At 44.2% G+C, this 22,730-nt stretch overlaps 1 protein-coding gene across 1 annotated transcript in view; it reads left to right on the top strand.

Moving 5' to 3' along the window:
- Positions 1 to 22,730, top strand: part of LOC126366001 (uncharacterized) — a 351,266-nt gene that overhangs the window by 155,439 nt on the left and 173,097 nt on the right. The window contains exon 2 of the mRNA XM_050008830.1: positions 18,357 to 18,572. Coding sequence (XP_049864787.1) covers positions 18,357 to 18,572 — 216 coding nt within the window. The remainder of the gene's footprint in view (positions 1 to 18,356; positions 18,573 to 22,730) is intronic.

The following is a 22,730-nucleotide window of genomic DNA, read 5'->3' as shown; positions in this document are numbered from 1 at the left end:
GGGGAGGGGTTTATTAGTTATTGGGAGCTCCAACGTTAGGCGGGTGATGGAGCCCCTTAGGGAAATAGCGGAAAGGTCGGGGAAGAAGGCCAGTGTTCACTCTGTCTGCTTGCCGGGGGGTCATCCGAGATGTGGAGGAGGCCCTACCGGCGGCGATAGAGAGCACTGGGTGCACCCGACTGCAAATTGTTGCTCATGTCGGCACCAATGACTCCTGCCGTCTGGGTTCAGAGGTCATCCTCAGTTCGTACAGGTGGTTGGCGGAGTTGGTGAAGGAGGAAAGCCTCGCTCCCGGGGTGGAATCAGAGCTAACTATTTGTAGTATCGTTCCTAGAACCGTTCGCGGTCCTCTGCTTTCGAGCCGAGTGGAAGGCTTAAACCAGAGGCTCAGACGATTCTGCGGAGAGCTGGGTTGCAAATTTCTCGACCTCCGCTATCGGGTGGAGAAATGTAGGATCCCCTTGAATAGGTCAGGCGTGCACTACACGCCGGAAGCGGCTACGAGGGTAGCGGAGTACGTGTGGAGTGCACATGGGGTTTTTTTAGGTTAGAGAATTCCCTCCCTAGGCCCGACAAGACGCCTCCTGAGACGCGGCAAGACAGGAGTAGGCAAAATGCAACAAGGAATAACAATATTAATGTGCTTATAGTAAACTGCAGGAGTGTCTATAGAAAGGTCCCAGAACTGCTCTCATTAAAAAACGGTCACAACCCCCATATAGTACTAGGAACAGAAAGTTGTCTGAAACCAGACGTAAACAGTAATGAAATCCTAAACTCGGATTGGAATGTATACCGCAGAGATAGGCTGGACAGTGAAGGGGGAGGCGTGTTTATAACGATAAGAAGTGCAATAGTATCGAAGGAAATTGACGGAGATTCGAATTGTGAAATGATTTGGGTGAAGGTCACGGTTAAAGCAGGCTCAGACATGGTAACTGGATGTCTCTATAGGCCCCCGGGCTCAGCAGCTGTTGTGGCTCAGCACCTGAAGAATAATTTGGAAAATATTTCGAGTAGATTTCCCCACCATGTTATAGTTCTGGGTGGAGATTTTAATTTGCCGGATATAGACTGGGAGACTCAAACGTTCATAACGGGTGGCAGGGACAAAGAATCCAGTGGAATATTTTTAAGTGCTTTATCTGAAAACTACCTTGAGCAGTTAAACAGAAAACCGACTCGTGGCGCTAACACATTAGACCTTCTGGTGACAAACAGACCCGAACTATTTGAATCAGTTAATGCAGAACAGGGAATCAGCGATCATAAAGCAGTTACTGCATCGATGATTTCAGCCGTAAATAGAAATATTAAAAAAGGTAGGAAGATTTTTCTGTTTAGCAAAAGTGACAAAAAGCAGATTTCAGAGTACTTGGTGGCTCAACACAAAAGTTTTGTCTCAAGTACAGACAGTGTTGAGGATCCTTGGACCAAGTTCAAAACCATGGTACAATATGCGTTAGATGAGTATGTGCCAAGCAAGATCGTAAGAGATGGGAAAGAGCCACCGTGGTACAACAACCGAGTTAGAAAACTGCTGCGGAAGCAAAGGGAAATTCACAGCAAACATAAACATAGCCAAAGCCTTGCAGACAAACAAAAATTACGCGAAGCGAAATGCAGTGTGAGGAGGGCTATGCGAGAGGCTTTCAATGAATTCGAAAGTAAAGTTCTATGTACTGACTTGGCAGAAAATCCTAAGAAATTTTGGTCCTATGTCAAAGCGGTAGGTGGATCAAAACAAAATGTCCAGACACTCTGTGACCAAAATGGTACTGAAACAGAGGATGACAGACTAAAGGCCGAAATACTAAATGTCTTCTTCCAAAGCTGTTTCACAGAGGAAGACTGCACTGTGCTTCCTTCTCTAGATTGTCGCACAGTTGACAATATGGTAGATATCGAAGTAGACAACAGAGGGATAGAGAAGCAATTAAAATCGCTCAAAAGAGGAAAGGCCGCTGGTCCTGATGGGATACCAGTTCGATTTTACACAGAGTACGCGAAGGAACTTGCCCCCCTTCTTGCAGCGGTGTACCGTAGGTCTCTAGAAGAGCGAAGAGTTCCAAAGGATTGGAAAAGGGCACAGGTAATCACCGTTTACAAGAAGGGACGTCGAACAGATGTGCAGAACTATAGACCTATATCTCTAACGTCGATCAGTTGTAGAATTTTGGAACACGTATTATGTTCGAGTATAATGTCTTTTCTGGAGACTAGAAATCTACTCTGTAGGAATCAGCATGGGTTTCGAAAAAGACGGTCGTCTGAAACCCAGCTCGCGCTATTCGTCCACGAGACTCAGAGGGCCTTAGACACGGGTTCACAGGTAGATGCCGTGTTTCTTGACTTCCGCAAGGCGTTTGACACAGTTCCCCACAGTCGTTTAATGAACAAAGTAAGAGCATACGGACTATCAGACCAATTGTGTGATTGGATTGAGGAGTTCCTAGATAACAGAACGCAGCACGTCATTCTCAATGGAGAGAAGTCTTCCGAAGTACGAGTGATTTCAGGTGTGCCGCAGGGGAGTGTCATAGGACCGTTGCTATTCACAATATACATAAATGACCTGGTGGATGACATCGGAAGTTCACTGAGGCTTTTTGCAGATGATGCTGTGGTGTATCGAGAGGTTGCAACAATGGAAAATTGTACTGAAATGCAAGAGGATCTGCAGCGAGTTGACGCATGGTGCACGGAATGGCAATTGAATCTCAATGTAGCGAAGTGTAATGTGATGCGAATACATAGAAAGATAGGTCCCTTATCATTTAGCTACAAAATAGCAGGTCAGCAACTGGAAGCAGTTAATTCCATAAATTATCTGGGAGTACTCATTAGGAGTGATTTAAAATGGAATGATCATATAAAGTTGATCGTCGGTAAAGCAGATGCCAGACTGAGATTCATTGGAAGAATCCTAAGGAAATGCAATCCGACAACAAAGGAAGTAGGTTACAGTACGCTTGTTCGTCCAATGCTTGAATACTGCTCAGCAGTGTGGGATCCGCACCAGGTATGGTTGATAGAAGAGATAGAGAAGATCCAACGGAGAGCAGCGCGCTTCGTTACAGGATCATTTAGTAATTGCGAAAGCGTTACAGAGATGGTAGATAAACTCCAGTGGAAGACTCTGCAGGAGAGACGCTCAGTAGCTCGGTACAGGCTTTTGTTAAAGTTTCGAGAAGATACCTTCACCGAAGAGTCAAGCAGTATATTGCTCCCTCCTACGTATATCTCGCGAAGAGACCATGAGGATAAAATCAGAGAGATTAGAGCCCACACAGAAGCATACCGACAATCCTTCTTTCCACGTACAATACGAAACTGGAATAGAAGGGAGAACCGATAGAGGTACTCAGGGTACCCTCCGCCACACACCGTCAGGTGGCTTGCGGAGTATGGATGTAGATGTAGATGTAGATGTAGATTTATCATGGTTTACGATCTACATCTAATGCATGTTGTTATGGTACTTGAATTACGTAGCCATTATGGTACCTCACCTGAACCTCTCGATACCAGTAATATTCTACTGTCTTTCTGTTAATTACTTAACATATTTCTGAGACAACATTCAGATTTGATTTCACTTTTGATACATCGATATGTTTATATTGCAATGATATTATTCTTATGTGTATTATTTCTTTTGTCGCTATGATGTTTGACGTACTTGTAACTCTGATTTTTGGGCGCTTAAGCGATAGTTAGTTAGTTGCTAACTTGTTAGAGAGTCGGACCTTGAGAAAGTCAAGCGTTGGACGTTATAATGGAAAGACGCATAACGCAATTCGCTTATAAAATGTTAACTTTAACAGTAACTGTGAGAGAGATGTTTTCAAGTATGTTTTGTATTGTGAAGTGATGTTTTGTGTTTACGTGATATTGCAGTAAAAGCAATTAAAAGGAAGTGTAACTTAATTTCGGAGTGCTGACTATTTTTTTACATCACCATTGTCCAGCAAAAGTGTAATCTTCAAGGATGGTTTGTGAAGCGCATGTGCATAACTTTTGAATATATCAGAATAAAACCTAGGCCTCTTTGCATCCGAGCTTGGAATCATAACCACCGAGATTTTCAACGATTGAGACATGATTTTACGACGAGTCCAGCTTGGGAACTACAAAAAGATGAGTGCCTAGTTTTTTCATTATAACATGAAATGACTATTAACTGTGCTCTAATGACACCTGCCACATAATATGACTGTTGTTGCCTGAAAATGCAGTACTTAGCAGCGTGAGCAACACCACAATCATTACTAAAGTTTGACCTCTGTTGTGGTAGGGTTGTTAGAATGTGCACTCCACAAGGGATTTTACAGTGTGTAATTGAGGATACTTCTGTCATCACTATCTTTCCCTCTCTTTTCTGTTCCCTTCACGAACAGCGCGTAGAAAGAATGGTTGCCGGTGAAACTAAGTATGACACATTTTCTCCTCAAGATCATTTCGAGAGGCAAATGGGGAGGAAGTAAATGGTTTGTTTCCACACCCTTGTTAGAATGAACGTTCTCTAAATTTCAACAGCAAGCCTCTCCGTTCTGCACAACGGCTCTCTTGTAGTGTTTGCTACTGAGATATGCTGAGCATCTCCGTAACGCTCTCACATCGATTGACTAAACGAACCAGTGTCGAATCGCACCACTCTCAATTGGACCTTCTCTGTCTCTACTGTTAGTCCTAGTTGGTAACGGTCCAAGACTGATGAAAAGTATTTTAAATTCGGCCGAATAAGTTGCATCGTTATACCAGTGTTCCGGTGATGAAAGTCGAATGCATACAACGCTCGTTGCTTTCACATAATAAATGGTTCAAATGGCTCTGAGCACTATGGGACTTAACTTCCCAGGTCATCAGTCCCCTAGAACTTAGAACTAACTAACTAACCTAAGGATATCACACACGTCCATGCCCGAGGCAGGATTCGAACCTGAGACCTTAGCGGTCGCGATGTTCCAGACTGTAGAGCCTAGAACCACTCGGCCACCCCGGCCGGCTTTCACATTACAAAACACTTACGAGTACAATGCACTGACGCAAGGCGGCCAAGTACAATGGTCATTGCTTTGACAAAACAATATCTTGAGAAACTAAGTAGCACTGATATAAAAAGAGTGCGCTCAATACTTATTGCTTTGACAATGTATGAACATCAAGAGCTCAGATGGAAACCCAGTTCTAAGCAAAGAGGGGAAAGCAGAAAGGTGGAAGGAGTGTATAGAGGGTCTATACAAGGGCGATGTACTTGAGGACAATATTATGGAAATGGAAGAGGATGTAAATGAAGATGAAATGGGAGATACGATACTGCGTGAAGAGTTTGACAGAGCACTGAAAGACCAGAGGCCCCCGGAGTAGACAACATTCCATTAGAACTACTGACGGCCTTGGGAGAGCCAGTCCTGACAAAACTCTACCATCTGTTAAGCAAGATGTATGAAACAGGCGAGATACCCTCAGACTACAAGAAGAATATAATAATTCCAGTCCCAAAGAAAGCAGGTGTTGATAGATGTGAAAATTACCGAACAATCAGTTTAATAAGCCACAGCTGCAAAATACTAACACGAATTCTTTACAAACTAATGGAAAAACTAGTAGAAGCCGACCTCGGGGAAGATCAGTTTGGATTCTGTAGAAATACTGGAACACGTGAGGCAATACTGACCTTACGACTTATCTTAGAAGAAAGATTAAGGAAAGGCAAACCTACTTTTCTAGCATTTGGAGACTTAGAGAAAGTTTTGACAATGTTGACTGGAATACTCTCCTTCAAATTCTGAAGGTGGCAGGGGTAAAATACAGGGAGCGAAAAACTATTTACAATTTGTACAGAAACCAGATGGCAGTTATAAGAGTCGAGGGACATGAAAGGGAAGCAGTGGCTGGCAAGGGAGTAAGACAGGGTTGTAGCCTCTCCCCGATGTTATTCAATCTGTACATTGAGCAAGCGGTAAAGGAAACAAAAGAAAAATTTGGAATAGGTATTAAAATTCATGGAGAAGAAGTAAAAACTTTGAGGTTCGCCGATGACATTGTAATTCTATCAGAGACGGCAAAGGACTTGGAAGAGCAGTTGAATGGAATGGACAGTGTCTTGAAAGGAGGATATAAAATGAACATCAACAAAAGCAATATGAGGATAATGGAATGTAGTCGAATTAAATCGGCTGATGCTGAGGGAATTAGATTAGGAAATGAGACACTTAAAGTAGTAAATGAGTTTTGCTATTTGGGGAGCAAAATAACTGATGATGGTCGAAGTAGAGAGGATATAAAATGTAGACTGGCAACGGGAAGGAAAGTGTTTCTGAAGAAGAGAAACTTGTTATCATCGAGTATAGATTTAAGTGTCAGGAAGTCATTTCTGAAAGTATTTGTATGGAGTGTAGCTATTAATGGAAGTGAAACATGGACGATAAATAGCTTGGACAAGAAGAGAATAGAAGCTTTCGAAATGTGGTGCTACAGAAGAATGCTGAAGATTAGATGGGTAGATCACATAACTAATGAGGAAGTATTGAATAGGATTTGGGAGAAGAGGAGTTTGTGGAACAACTTGACTAGAAGAAGGGATCGGTTGGTAGGACATGTTCTGAGGCATCAAGGGATCACCAATTTAGTATTGCAGGGCAGCGTGGAGGGTAAAAATCGTAGAGGGGGACCAAGAGATGAATACACTAAGCAGATTGAGAAGGATGTAGGTTGCAGTAGGTACTGGGAGATGAAGAAGCTTGCACAGGATAGAATAACATGGAGAGTTGCATCAAACCAGTCTCAGGACTGAAGACCACAACAACAACAACAACAACGTCGACTCAATTTTGATTTCAGACGAGCCGGCTGACCTGTGACATACATCGCGTGGAGGTCTACATCGAAATTTTGTTTCGCTCCGACGACTCTTCAGCCTTTGATCTTCGTTATTTCCGATCGAAAAAATTCCAGTTTGTAGAGGAAATATCATTAAACATTTCCTCCAAATTTTACATTGATCTCTATAACGCATCCCGAGAAAAAAATTCTCAAAAAATATGTTTTTTCTGGCCAAAGATAGTAAACCTCCTCTTAAGTACCCTTTCTGTTTACTGTATTTATGTGTTCGCTATTTATTTCTGCTCCTGTCCATTTTTCCTACAGTGACAGATGCTGCACAACACTGTAGCCAACCTCTCCTTATCGTTACACAATAGCATATGCCTCCCCCTACTTTTCCGTTAACTTAGCAATAATTTTCGCCTGTCATATGGGCAACACCATCCCTTACATCTAGAATTATAGAGATCTGAGAGCTGTGGATGTTGACTGTGCTCTGTTCTGGGCAGTCGTGGACAGGAGGTTCTGCTGCGGGCCGATAGAGAGGTTGCAATGTCCAGCGGACGTTTCATGCTGGTTGCCCTACAAAGGCTGTTTAAAGGAATGCGCTCCATGTTCTGAGCAGCTTGTTTGTTGCTTGTTTTGGCTTGCAAAATTTGTTGCTTGTTATGGTTATGTTTGTGGCTTCTTTTTGTAATGTTGACTACGATCAAGCAAGCTGCACAGGTAAGCTGATCTCGTTGCGCTAGCTGCATACAGTCTTCCACAATTTTTGGTACCTCCCACTGTTTTATCGTCATTCTATGATTTAATCTGAATTATACAGAACTTTGCTCTCTATTACTCTTATTGTGATCCACACTCAGGTGATGAAAGTCTCGGATAGCGATATGCACATATACACATAGCGTAAAGTAGACATAAATGGGCAGTCACTAATAGAGCGGGCTCAGGTGATTCATGTGAAAAGGTTCTCTTATCTCCAAAGGTCTCTTTAATTTTCCTGTAGGCAGTATCTATCTCACCCCTAGTGAGATAAGCCTCTTCATCCTTACATTTGTCCTCTAGCCATCCCTGCTTAGCCATTTTGCACTTCCTGTCGATCTCATTTTTGAGACGTTTGTATTTCTTTTTGCCTGCTTCATTTACTGCATTTTTATATTTTCTCCTTTCATCAATTAAATTCAATATTTATTCTGTTACCCAAGGATTTCTACTAGCCCTCGTCTTTTTACCTACTTGATCCTCTGCTGCCTTCACTACTTCATCCCTCAAAGCTACCCATTCTTCTTCTACTGTATTTCGTTCCCCCATTCCTGTCAATTGTTCCCTTATGCTCTCCCTGAAACTCTGTACAACCTCTGGTTCTTTCAGTTTATCCGGGTCCCATCTCCTTAAATTCCCACCTTTTTCAGTTTCTTCAGTTTTAATCTACAGTTCATAACCAACAGATTGTGGTCAGAGTCCACATCTGCCCCTGGAAATGTCTTACAATTTAAAACCTGGTTCCTAAATCTCTGTCTTACTATTATATAATGTATCCGATACCTTTTAGTATCTCTAGGGTTCTCCCATGTATACAACGTTCTTTCATGATTCTTAAACCAAGTGTTAGCTATGATTAAGTTGTTCTCTGTGCAAAATTCTACCAAGCGGCATCCTCTTTCATTTCTTAGCCCCAATCCATATTCACCTACTACGTTTCCCTCTCTCCCTTTTCCTACACTCGAATGCCAGTCACCCATGACTATTAAATTTTCGTCTCCCTTCACTACCTGAATAATTTCTTTTATCTCACCATACATTTGATGAATTTCTTCATCATGTGCAGAGCTAGTTCGCATATAAACTTGTACTACTGTAGTAGGTGTGGGCTTCGTATCTATCTTGGCCACAATAATGCGTTCACTATGCTGTTTGTAGCAGCTTACCCGCATTCCTATTTTTCTATTCATTATTAAACCTACTCCTGCATTACCCCTATTTGATTTTGTGTTTATAAACCTGGAGTCGACGTTAGCGAAGTATATAAGTTTCTTTAGGCGTTGTACGTCTCGTAAATTATTTGGACCATAGGAAACAAGATAGCAGCCATTTGAGAAAAATAGGATTTTTTCCATCGATTTTTCGACTTCGTCGGCAAAGCAAAATATTAACAGTTGATCGATCGGAATGATTGTGGTACAACTCCTAGACAATTCAGTTAGCTTCATCGGAAACAAAGAATCATGCTAATCGGTTGAGTAGATTTAAAGTTACCCTACCAAGCGATAAAAAAAAAGAAGTCATTTCGAGAAAAACACGTTTGAAGTTTTGACTACATATAAATGCAATATTATGCAATTTACATTCAATCTGTTATTCCGGGTCCATAAACTAGTCCTTCCTCTTCCTCATAGAAGGCGTTCTGCTCGTTCTGGGCCATCCTCCGCTGCTCCAGAGCCGCTCGTACGGCCGGTGAGAAGCGGTTTTCGGCCGCTTGAATCCGGTGGTCGTCCGAATGCTTGGCGAACTGCGCCGAACAGAGTCTCAGGGTGACGTCCATCGTTGTCATGGTCTTCATAATTGCTGAATACCCTTTGTGGAAGGTGCTCACTGCCAGGAAAGTCGCAATCTCCACAGTCTCCGCACCAGAATTCAAATGCTTGAGGGTTAACTTCCAAACACACGCGTTCAAACTTTCATTTTAATTTTGTGTGTTTCCCCCCAAGCACCGTTACATTGACTCGTCCTCCGAAAGAAAAAAACTGGTGAGTGAAAAAGGCCGATTTAAGGCAGGTGTATTTTTTTGTTCAACCGCGAATAACAAACATTTCTGTTCCATATTCGGATAACCGTTTCAGGGTTGCATTCTAAACACTTCTATGGATCCAAAACCGCAATTTCAAATAATCGATTTTTTATCCAAAAGATAGTAACCCTCTCCTAACTCGTAAACTCCCTAAATATTGCGAAAGAACAACCAGTGATAAACCCTAGCCATTGCAAGAAGCAGACTAAAGTGCGTCGTGCAATGAGAGGCTCCCGCTACTAATGCCCGAGCGAACTGCCGAAGGCTGACTAAGACTCAAGACAGTCGAATACTGCGACTGGGAGTCGGCGATGTCTGCTGCCGGCCATCCTACATCACGGCGGTAGAGGGCTCTCGTAGTCGCAACCGCTGAATGCGTGGCTCAGCAGGCGCGCATCGTTGGATCCGCCGGGACCCTACGCGACCGTTGTCGGGGTCTGTCTGAAACGTGCGATTCCGTTGCCAGCTGTGAGACACTGGTGGGGTAGTATCTATCTATGATACCACACATGTAACTTCCCTCCTTTTGTGACAAGATGCACTTTTCTAGCATAAAGTTAGAACTTATCCAAAGCAGTGTCTTTATGATCGGTCAACCTTGATCATCAAGAACTCTGCCCAGAGTGACACAATACTGTTGACATAAGTTCATAAGCTTCCATAGCCAGTGTCATTCTGGATTTAAAAAAAATTATTTTATCCAAACCAATAGTACTGGATGTTTTTTTATACACAAAGAAAGGGCATGAGACTCTCATGTTGGCGAGGAGATACCGCTATCTACGAACGTTCGAAATCATGCAGAAAAAAAAGAATGTCACGTTCAGTTTTCTCTGGGGGTTATGGGCTGGCCGTAATGTACACTGTCCCCATGGGTACAGACGCCAGCCCGGGTTTCGATAGCGACAAACCGTGTCGTTGCCCGTATTGCACGAACTAGCCATTCCCTCCAACGTAGGTCCATGTGACCTAATGAGATTCAGAGACTGTGTCTCGGCCGACAAAGGAGGCTGTAGAGCTGCTCCCAGCGGCATACTGCCCACCGTGACGAGCGAATGGCAGCCTTCTCAGACACACTCCTCCAGTAAACTCACTAGGTAACTGCGAAACAGCTGTAGAAAAATGAAATATATCGCATAGTGATGTGTGACAGTAACGTCACATTGTGGCAGTAAGGTCGCAAAGTTTTTTGTAAACCACTCCTTTCGTGGACGCATTACATTTCCTTAAGAGTCTCTCGATGATACTCACTGTGGTATCTGCTTCTGCTACTAGTTTTTATGCGAGGTAATTCCAATTTAGCTACCTGTGCATGGTTACTCTTAGTTGTTTTACGGCAGTTATTGTTTCCAGTGACTTGTCGCCAGCGGTGTATCGAACAGCAGTGGATCTCTTCGCCTGTTTATGCGCAACAAGTTACATCTATTTACGTTCAGGCTCGGCTGCCAGTCCCAACAAGAATCTTTAATCCTATGCAGGCCTTTTTGCATTTCGCCCGCACGAGTATGTTTCTAACGCAATGCTTAGTCTCGACGCGTGCTCAGTTTAACCCTGGCTGGCTAGTACCATTGTACAACGGCAGCAGAGCATTGCCTGAGAGCGGCGAAGCGGAAACACTGCACAAGGCTACGTCAGCACTGCACTGGCCGGCACTATGCGGGGCTCTGGTTTACTCCACAGCTGTCAGAAACTATAGGTTGTAGAGTAATAACCGCTACCAGTCACGATAGAAACAACTTTTATTTAACGCACTACCGGTTTCGGGCTTGTGCCCATCTTCAGGTATTTTATATTTATGTACATGTTTGCATAAAAACTGTTCAAAATCACTGTTTAAATCACAAACAAATAACTGATGATACCTAAATAAACACAAATGAAACGTCTGGAAGTGTACTAAAATACCGACATGTGTTCTAAAATATTACAGTACTTACATATAGCTGGAGTATCAATACAGTTTCCACATTACATTTATCACAGTTTTTTTTTTTAAAAAAAAAGACGTTATTGTCAAACAGCTTTCTAAAAAACACAGAGATGTTACAGATACTACAAATAATGAAACTGGAATTGTTATATGACAGTCATCTATGATCAACAGAATTGTTCTACGCAAATTATATAAGGGTAAATAAATGTTGTCTTAGTTGTAAAAATTGCGAGGAGGGCATTAGTTACAGTTTTCGATTTTTAAATGTTCCATTAAAAATGTGCAGAAATGACTTGTTTGCAAGATGTGCTTGTTCAGTGAGAGTTAGGTGTGGTGATTTGGAATTAAGGATGTAAATATAGAGCTCTTCTAGGAGATTAATTTTCTTTCTTGTGCTCAAAGTGTGTGGCGTCTGCAGGTTATCTTTAGCGGCTATGGTTGAGTGGCCATGTTCTTCCAGACGTGTTGGAAAAGTTCATTTATCAAAGTTACTCAGCCAAGAGGCATCCATGTGTTCCTTGTACCCTCTAGTGAAACTCCTTTGTGTCTGGCTTGTGTAGACCTTGCAAACTTGGCATTTTTACACACGTTTAATGAAATATTCAAAAATCGAAAATTGTAAATCATGGCTGCTTCACAACTAGCAATTTTTGTGAAAAGAAGTATTTAACTTAATATAATTTGCCAGTAACTATTCTGTATAATACAATTGGCAGTGTGGTTCCACACTAATATAACAATTTCATTTTCATAATTTGTAATATGTCATCTATCTGCATATGTAACATCTCTGTTCTTCTTAGACGTAAACTCTTTGGTCAAATCCTCTGCTCTGAAATGCAAACACGTTGTGAGCGCATGTGCTTCTGAAGATAACTAACAACTACAATGCCACTAATTTATAACAAATATATTATGGAAGTACCAATAACTAGCATTGTGGCTAATGTACAGTTAACAAGTAAAGGACGAAATAGTTTTCTGAAGAATGTGATAAATGTAATGTGGAAACTATATGGATACACCATCTATATGAAAGTACTGTAATATCTTACAACAGGTTGTTTAGCCACTTCGAGATGTTTCATTTTTTCTGCTCAGTCATCGTTAAGTTACGTGTGTCTGATATGCACATGAATGCGAATCTCTTGCCCAACGTGGAGTCCCGAGCGACTGGATAAAGCCGCAGGTGACGCCTGTATATAAGAAGTGTAGAAGGACGGATCTTCAAAATAACAGACCACTATCAGTATGTAAAGGAAAATCCAATAGTCATGGGCGACTGGAATGCAGTTGTAGGGGAAGGAGTAGAAGAAAAGGTTACAGGAGAATATGGGCTTGGGACAATGAATGAAAGAGGAGAAAGAATAATTGAGTTCTGTAACAAGTTTCAGCTAGTAATAGCGAATACCCTGTTCAAGAATCACAAGAGGAGGAGGTATACTTGGAAAAGGCCGGACGATACGGGAAGATTTCAATTAGATTACATCATGGTCAGACAGAGATTCCGATATCAGATACTGGATTGTAAGGCGTACCCAGGAGCAGATATAGACTCAGATCACAATATAGTAGTGATGAAGAGTAGGCTGAAGGTCAAGACATTAGTCAGGAAGAATCAATACGCTAAGAAGTGGGATACGGAAGTTCTAAGGAATGACGAGGTACGTTTGAAGTTCTCTAACGCTATAGATACAGCAATAAGGACTAGCGCAGTAGGCAACACAGTTGAAGAGGAATGGACATCTCTAAAAAGGGCCATCACAGAAGTTGGGAAGGAAAACATAGGTACAAAGAAGGCAGCTGCGAAGAAACCATGGGTAACAGATGAAATACTTCAGTTGATTGATGAAAGGAGGAAGTACAAACATGTTCCGAGAAAATCAGGAATACAGAAATACAAGTCGCTGAGGAATGAAATAAATACGAAGTGCAGGGAAGCTAAGACGAAATGGCTGCAGGAAAAATGTGAAGACATCGAAAAAGATATGATTGTCAGAACGACAGACTCAGCATACAGGAAAGTCAAAACAACCTTTGGCGACATTAAAAGCAACGGTGGTAACATTAAGAGTGCAACGGGAATTCCACTGTTAAATGCAGAGGAGAGAGCAGATAGGTGGAAAGAATACATTGAAAGCCTCCATGAGGGTGAAGATTTGTCTGATGTGATAGAAGAAGAAACAGAAGCCGATTTAGAAGAGATAGGGGATCCAGTATTAGAATCGGAATTTAAAAGAGCTTTGGAGGACTTGCGGTCAAATAAGGCAGAAGGGACAGATAACATTCCATCAGAATTTCTAAAATCATTAGGGGAAGTGGCAACAAAACGACTATTCACGTTGGTGTGTAGAATATATGAGTCTGGCGACATACCATCTGACTCGGAAAAGCATCATCCACACAATTCCGAAGACGGCAATAGCTGACAAGTGCGAGAATTATCGCACAATCAGCTTAACAGCGCATGCATCGAAGCTGCCTACAAGAATAATATACAGAAGAATGGAAAAGGAAATTGAGAATGCGCTAGGTGACGATCAGTTTGGCTTTAGGAAAAGTAAAGGCACGAGAGAGGCAATTCTGACGTTACGGCTAATAATGGAAGCAAAGCTAAAGAAAAATCAAGACACGTTCATAGGATTTGTCGATCTGGAAAAAGCGTTCCTCAATATAAAATGGTGCAAGCTGTTCAAGATTTTGAAAAAAGTAGGGGTAAGCTATAGGGAGAGACGGGTCATATACAATATGTACAACAACCAAGAGGGAATAATAAGAGTGGACGATCAAGAACGAAGTGCTCGTATTAAGAAGAGAGTAAGACAAAGCTGTAGCCTTTCGCCCCTACTCTTCAATCTGTATATCGAGGAAGCAACGATGGAAATAAAAGAAAGGTTCAGGAGCGGAATTAAAATACAAGGTGAAAGAATATCAATGATACGATTCGCCGATGACATTGCTATCCTGAGTGAAACTGAAGAAGAATTAAATGATCTGCTGAACGGAATGAACAGTCTAATGAGTACACAGTATGGTTTGAGAGTAAATCGGAGAAAGACGAAGGTAATGAGAAGTAAAAATGAGAACAGCGAGAAACTTAACATCAGGATTGATGGTCACGATGTCAGTGAAGTTAAGGAATTCTGCTACCTAGGCAGTAAAATAACCAATGACGGACGGAGCAGGGAGGACATCAAAAGCAGACTCGCTATGGCAAAAAAGTCATTTCTCGCCAAGAGAAGTCTACTAATATCAAATACCGGCCTTAATTTGAGGAAGAAATTTCTGAAGATGCACATCTGGAGTACAGCATTGTATGGTAGTGAAACATGGACTGTGGGAAAACCGGAACAGAAGAGAATCGAAGCATTTGAGATGTGGTGCTATAGACGAATGTTGAAAATTAGGTGGACTGATAAGGTAAGGAATGAGGAGGTTCTACGCAGAATCGGAGAGGTAAGGAATATGTGGAAAACACTGATAAGGAGAAGGGACAGGGTGATAGGACATCTGCTAAGACATGAGGGAATGACTTCCATGGTACTAGAGGGAGCTGTAGAGGGCAAAAACTGTAGAGGAAGACAGAGATTGGAATACGTCAAGCAAATAATTGAGGACGTAGGTTGCAAGTGTTACTCTGAGATGAAGTAGGCCGCATCAAACCAGTTAGTAGACTGATGACAAAAGAAAAAAAATCCTTAACATCGGTTTGTTGCAGGTTTCTCGAACATATTGTCAGTTCGAATATAATGAATTTCCCTGAGACAGAGAAGTTGCTGTCCATTCATCAGCACGGCTTTAGAAGGCATCGCTCCTGCGAAACGCAACTCGGTCTTTTTTCACATGATATCTAGCGAACCATGGATGAAGGGTATCAGACGGATGCCATATTCCTTGACTTAAAGGAAAGCGTTTGACTCGGTGCCCCACTGCAGACTCCTAACTAAGGTACGAGCATACGGGATTGGTTCCCAAATATGTGACTAACTCGAAGACTTCTTAAGTAATAGAACGCAGTACGTTGTCCTCGATGGTGAGTGTTCATCGGAGGTGAGGGAATCATCTGGAGTGCCCCAGGGAAGTGTGGTAGGTCCGCTGTTGTTTTCTATCTACATAAATGATGTTTTGGATAGGGAGAATAGCAATGTGCGGCTGTTTGCTGATGATGCTGTGCTGTACGGGAAGGTGTCGTCGTTGAGTGACTGTAGGAGGATACGAGATGACTTGGATAGGATTTGTGATTGGTGTAAAGAATGGCAGCTAACTCTAAATATAGATAATGTAAATTAATGCAGATGAATAGGAAAAAGAATCCCGTAATGTTTGAATACTCAATTAGTAGTGTAGCGCTTGACACAGTCACGTCGATTAAATATTTGGGCGTCACATTGCTAAGCGATATGAAGTGGGACTAGCATGTAATGGCAGTTGTGGGGAGGCGGATAGTCGTCTTCGGTTCATTGGTAGAATTTTGGAAAGATGTGGTTCATCTGTAAAGGAGACCGCTTATGAAACACTTAGTAGTGTAGCGCTTGACACAGTCACGTCGATTAAATATTTGGGCGTAACATTGCTAAGCGATATGAAGTGGGACTAGCATATAATGGCAGTTGTGGGGAAGGCGGATAGTCGTCTTCGGTTCGTTGGTAGAATTTTGGGAAGATGTGGTTCATCTGTAAAGAAGACCGCTTATGAAACACTAATACGACCTATTCTTGAGTACTGCTCGAGCGTTTGGGATCCCTATCAGGTCGGAGCACATAGAAGCAAATCAGAGGCGGGCTGCTAGATTTGTTACTGGTAGGTTTCATCATCACGCGAGTGTTACGGAAATGCTTCAGGAACTCGGGTGGGAGTCTCTACAAGAAAGGAGGCGTTCCTTTCGTGAATCGCTAATGAGGATATTTAGAAACCCAGCATTTGAGGCAGACTGCAGGACAGTTTCACTGCCTCCAACTTATATTTCGCGGAAAGACCACAAAGATAAGATAAGAGAGATTATGGCTCGTACAGAGGCATATGGGCAGTCATTTTTCCCTCGTTCTGTTTGGGAGTGGAACAGGGAGAGAAGATGCTAGTTGTGGTACGAGGTACCCTCCGCCACTCACCGTATGATGGATTGCGGAGTTGTGTATGTAGATGTAGATGTAGATGTACTGCACAGGTGTCGTTCGTGATCAAATACAGCGCAACTTGCTGGCTTGGCTAGGATCTGCATTTATGTTCAAGCGGATTATGTATGTAGATGTACACTCCTGGAAATTGAAATAAGAACACCGTGAATTCATTGTCCCAGGAAGGGGAAACTTTATTTACGCATTCCTGGGGTCAGTTACATCACATGATCACACTGACAGAACCACAGGCACATAGACACAGGCAACAGAGCATGCACAATGTCGGCACTAGTACAGTGTATATCTACCTTTCGCAGCAATGCAGGCTGCTATTCTCCCATGGAGACGATCGTAGAGATGCTGGATGTAGTACTGTGGAACGGCTTGCCATGCCATTTCCACCTGGCGCCTCAGTTGGACCAGCGTTCGTGCTGGACGTGCATACCGCGTGAGATGACGCTTCATCCAGTCCCAAACATGCTCAATGGGGGACAGATCCGGAGATATTGCTGGCCAGGGTAGTTGACTTACACCTTCTAGAGCACGTTGGGTGGCACGGGATACATGCGGACGTGCATTGTCCTGTTGGAACAGCAAGTTCCCTTGCCGGTCTAGGAATGGTAGAACGACGGGTACGATGACGGTTTGGATGTACCGTGCACTATTCAGTGTCCCCTCGACGATCACCAGAGGTGTACGGCCAGTGTAGGAGATCGCTCCCCACACCATGATGCCGGGTGTTGGCCCTGTGTGCCTCGATCGTATGCAGTCCTGATTGTGGCGCTCACCTGCACGGCGCCAAACACGCATACGACCGTCATTGGCACCAAGGCAGAAGCGACTCTCATCGCTGAAGACGACACGTCTCCATTCGTCCCTCCATTCACGCCTGTCGCGACACCACTGGAGGCGGGCTGCACGATGTTGGGGCTTGAGCGGAAGACGACCTAAAGGTGTGCGGGACCGTAGCCCAGCTTCATGGAGACGGTTGCGAATGGTCCTCGCCGATACCCCAGGAGCAACAGTGTCCCTAATTTGCTGGGAAGTGGCGGTGCGGTCCCCTACGGCACTGCGTAGGATCCTACGGTCTTGGCGTGCATCCGTGCGTCGCTGCGGTCCGGTCCCACGTCGACGGGCACGTGCACCTTCCGCCGACCACTGGCGACAACATCGATGTACTGTGGAGACCTCACGCCCCACGTGTTGAGCAATTCGGCGGTACGTCCACCCGGCCTCCCGCATGCCCACTATACGCCCTCGCTCAAAGTACGTCAACTGCACATACGGTTCACGTCCACGCTGTCGCGGCATGCTACCAGTGTTAAAGACTGCGATGGAGCTCCGTATGCCACGGCAAACTGGCTGACACTGACGGCGGTTGTGCACAAATGCTGCGCAGCTAGCTCCATTCGACGGCCAACACCGCGGTTTCTGGTGTGTCCGCTGTGCCGTGCGTGTGATCATTGCTTGTACAGCCCTCTCGCAGTGTCCGGAGCAAGTATGGTGGGTCTGACACACCGGTGTCAATGTGTTCTTTTTTCCATTTCCAGGAGTGTAGATGTAGAATCGCCGATACTTTGTATGGCTCGTACACCGCTTTACGTTGAGTAGCGAAATGCGATAGCGTCGTACTGTGTTGCCTCCAGCTGAGCAGAGTCCGTGTGAGCAGCTGCGGTCCGCTTTGCAGGTGCGGTCGGGTGCGGGCACGGGCGACAACTACACGTCGACGCTCTACCGGGTGAGCGTGAGCGGCACGGAGGGCGGCGCTCCGTGGCGGCGCTCCCTCATGTGCAAGTGCCTGCCCGCCGACCCGGAGCAGCGGCAGGTCTTCAAGTCCGACCTGCTCTTCCGCAACGAGGTCGCCTTCTACACCGAGGCGTTGCCCGCGCTCCTCGAGTTCCAGGTACGTGACGTCTCCCTGCGGGCAGAAACTACCGGCATCTACACTCATGCTCGTAAGTTGAGGATGATGCTGATACATGGTGAAACGCTGTGGTGGGCGGTCTGCGGAGTTAAATCACCTCGGGGTATGACCATGCGGTGCATTTGACCTGCGGCCGTCGCACGGTGGCGCTGGCAGCAGTCCACATACGCAGAGGTGTGTTGGTGCATGTCACAGTACCGTGCAGTGAGTAAGTGTGCAAACGTATTCAGACGTGCTAATGGTGACTGTGAATTGAAAATGGCTCACAGAACACATACTGATGACGTTATGAGGGGCAGAATACTACGGCGACTGGAGGCTGGTCAAACACAGCAGGTCGTAGCACGGGCCCTCCGTGTGCCACAAAGTGTGATCTCAAGATTATGGCAACAATTTCAGCAGACAGGAAACGTGGCCAGGCGCTACGCTATAGTACGGGACACCCACAACACCCTAAGAAGACCCATATCTCACCATCACTACCCGCAGACGGCCATGGAGTACTGCAGGTAGTCTTGCTCCGCACCTTACCGCAGCCACTGGAACAGCTGTCTTCAGATACACACAGTCTACAGACGACTGAACATGGTTTATTAACACGCAGACCTGAAAGGTCCCGATTGTATACCGATTAGATTCCTTTCAGATTACGCTGATACAACAGCTCCCTACTTAGCAATCATATACAACCGCTCGCTCACAGAGAGATCTGTACCTACAGATTGGAAAATTGCGCAGGTCGCACCATTGTTTAAGAAGGGTAGTAGGAGTAATCCATCGAACTACAGACCTATATCATTGACGTCGATTTGCAGTAGGGTTTTGAAGCATATACTGTATTCAAACATTATGAATCACCTCGAAGGGAACAATCTATTGATACGTAATCAGCAAGGTTTCAGAAAACATCGTTCTTGTGCAATGCAGAAAGCTCTTTATTCGCACGAAGTAATGGCCGCTATCGACAGGGAATCTCAAGTTGATTGCGTATTTCTAGATTTCCGGAAAACTTTTGACACCGTTCCTCACAAGCGACTTCTAATCAGGCTGCGGGCCTATGGGGTATCGTCTCACTTCTGCGACTGGATTCGTGATTTCCTGTCAGGAAGGTCGCAGTTCATAGTAATAGACGGCAAATCATCGAGTAAAACTGAAGTGTGATCAGGTGTTCCCCAGGGAAGCGTCCTGGAACCTCTGCTGTTCCTGAACCATATAAATGACCTGGGTGACAATCTGAGCAGTTCTCTTAGGTTGTTCGCAGATGATGCTGTAATTTACCGTCTAGTAAGGTCATCCGAAGACCAGTACCAGATGCAAAGCGATTTAGGAAAGCTTTCTGTATGGTGTGGCAGGTGGCAGTTGATATAACGAAAAGTGTGAGGTGATCCACATGAGTTCCAAAAGAAATCCGTTGGAATTCGATTACACGACAAATAACACAATTCGCAAGGCTGTCAATTCAACTAAGTACCTGGGTGTTAAAATTACGAACAACTTCAGTTGGAAAGATGGTTCAAATGGCTTTGAGCACTATGGGACTTAACTTCTGAGGTTATCAGTCCCCTAGAACTTAGAACTACTTAAACCTAACTAACCTAAGGACACCACACACAACCAAGCCCGAGGCAGAATTCGAAACTGCGACCGTAGCGGTCGCGCGGTTCCAGACTGTAGCACCTAGAACTGCTCGGCCACTGTGACCGGCTCAGTTGGAAAGACCACATAGATAATATTGTGGGGAAGGCGAGCCAAAGGTTGCGTTTCATTGTCAGGACACTTAGAATATTCAACAAGTTCACTAAAGAGACAGCTTACACTACGCTCGTTCGTCCTCTGTTAGAATATTGCTGCGCGATGTGGGATCCTTACCAGTTGGGATTGACGGAGTATATCGAAAGGGTGCAAAAAAAGGCAGCTCGTTTTGTATTATCACGTAATAGGGGAGAGAGTGTGGCAGATATGATACGCGAGTTGGGATGGAAGTCACTAAAGCAAAGACGTTTTTCGTCGCGGCGAGATCTATATACGAAATTTCAGTCACCGACTTTCTCTTCAGAATGCGAAAATATTTTGTTGAGCCCAACCTACATAGGTAGGAATGATCATCAAAATAAAATAAGAGAAATCAGAGCTCTAACAGAAAGGTTTAGGTGTTCGTTTTTCCCGCGAGCTGTTCGGGAGTGGAATGGTAGAGAGATAGTATGATTGTGGTTCGATGAACCCTCTGCCAAGCACTTAAATGTGAATTGCAGAGTAATCACGTAGATGTAGAAGGTGCATTCCACTGACCCCTGGTCACAGGATAACCCGTAAAGCCTCGTGTCAAAAACATAGTACATGGCCATTGGAACAGTGGTCTCAGTGTATGTTGACGGACGAGTCCAGGTATAGTCTGAACAGCGATTCTTGCCGGGTTTTCATCTGGCGTGAACCAGGAATCACACACCAACCTCTTAATGTCCTTGAAAGGGACCTGTATGGAGGTCTTGGTTTGATGGTGCGGGGTGGGATTATGATTGGTGCACGTACACTCCTTCATGTCTTTGACAGAGGAACTGTAACAGGTCATGTGTATCAGGAAATCATTTTGCACCAGAATGTCCTCCTTTTCAGCGGTGCAGTGGGTCCCACCTTCCTCCTGATAGATGATAACACACGGCCCCATCGTCTAGGAGTACCTTGAAACAGAAGATTTTAGCAAATGGAGTGGCCTCCCCGTTCTCCAGACCGAAACCCCATTGAGCACGTCTGGGATGCTCTCGGTCGACGTATCGCTGCACATCTTCATACCTCTTTAACACTTCAGGAGCTCCGACAGGAACTGGTGCAAGAATGGTGGGCTATACCCCAGCAGCTGCTCGACCACTTGATACAGAATATGCCAACCCGTTGTGCGGCCTGTGTACGTGTGCATGGTGATCATATCCTATTTTGATGTCGGGGTATATGCGCAGGAAACATTGGCGTTTTGTAGCACATGTGTTTCGGGACAGTTTTCTCAACTTATCACCAATACTGTGAACTTATAGATCTGTGTCGTGTGTATTCCCTATGTACCTATGCTATTAGCGACAGTTTTGTGTAGTGCCACGTAGTGTGATACCAAATTCTGCAATTATCCTTAATTTATGAGCATGAGCGTATATCACTGTGCAGCACGTCCACTCCTAACTGAGGCACCTCCACTACTCTCAGCGCCTACGAAACCTTGTTCTGCTCTCTCGTCTCCTATACCTACAATGACTGGCTATCTGTTCAGTCTTAACCAAAACAACTCCACTATCCACAATATCTCTCCTCTCCTATTCCTACATTGCCTAGATATCCTATACACCAAAGGGATATATTAATCCCTTCAAATCATTGAATGTTAAGCACTCCACCTTGCCTTTTGCATCCATTTATCTTTCCCACTTGGATCCTCTGCTATCTTGACAAATTCCTAGCCCTCCTCGCTCACATGTACCACTCCTGTATATTCTACATCTTCCGCAATCTCGAATACAATAATTTCATTGTTGCTCCTCTAATGTACAATCGCCGTATGCTACCTGCCTAATACTGTTATTTCCCATCAACCATACAGTTAACACACAGCTCACTCTTCTTTCACTTAAAATTCAACCCATTGCATCTCCAACGGTAGGTGAGAGACACCAGCACGGAAGCTTATCATGTCCGATCGTAGGCCTAGTTACCTTCTGTAATAAAAAAAACTGAGCGAAGTACACAATGGTCAACTTGAAGGGGCGACCTGTGACGTTTGCACGTTCAAACGGCGAGAACAGTGAAGGGAAAAAAGTGGGGTAGCGTCTTTGACCAATAATCAAAACGTCCTCGGTCCAAGGCTCAATACCTATCACTGCTTCAATTTTGAATTAAAATGATCAGCAATGGTGGCCAAAGTCTTCCGGCATAAGAAGTCACCCTCATTCTGTCAACGCCGTTGTCGAAGAGGGCAGAGGAGCGGACGGAGGTTTAGCCCACTCCGTTCCCTTTGGAGCGGGAAACTGCCCCTATAAGGCGGAAGAATCAGCAATCATCAGCGGCGCGGGCATGCAGAAGGCAATGGAAACCACTGTATTAAAGACACAACGTATATCCGCAGGACATATGGCTTTTAACTGTAAAATCTCA

Source organism: Schistocerca gregaria, chromosome 4, assembly GCF_023897955.1.
Source record: "Schistocerca gregaria isolate iqSchGreg1 chromosome 4, iqSchGreg1.2, whole genome shotgun sequence".
NCBI lineage: Eukaryota > Metazoa > Arthropoda > Insecta > Orthoptera > Acrididae > Schistocerca > Schistocerca gregaria.
The sequence above is the reverse complement of the archived record's forward strand: the minus strand, read 5'-3'. Positions and strand labels throughout refer to the sequence as shown.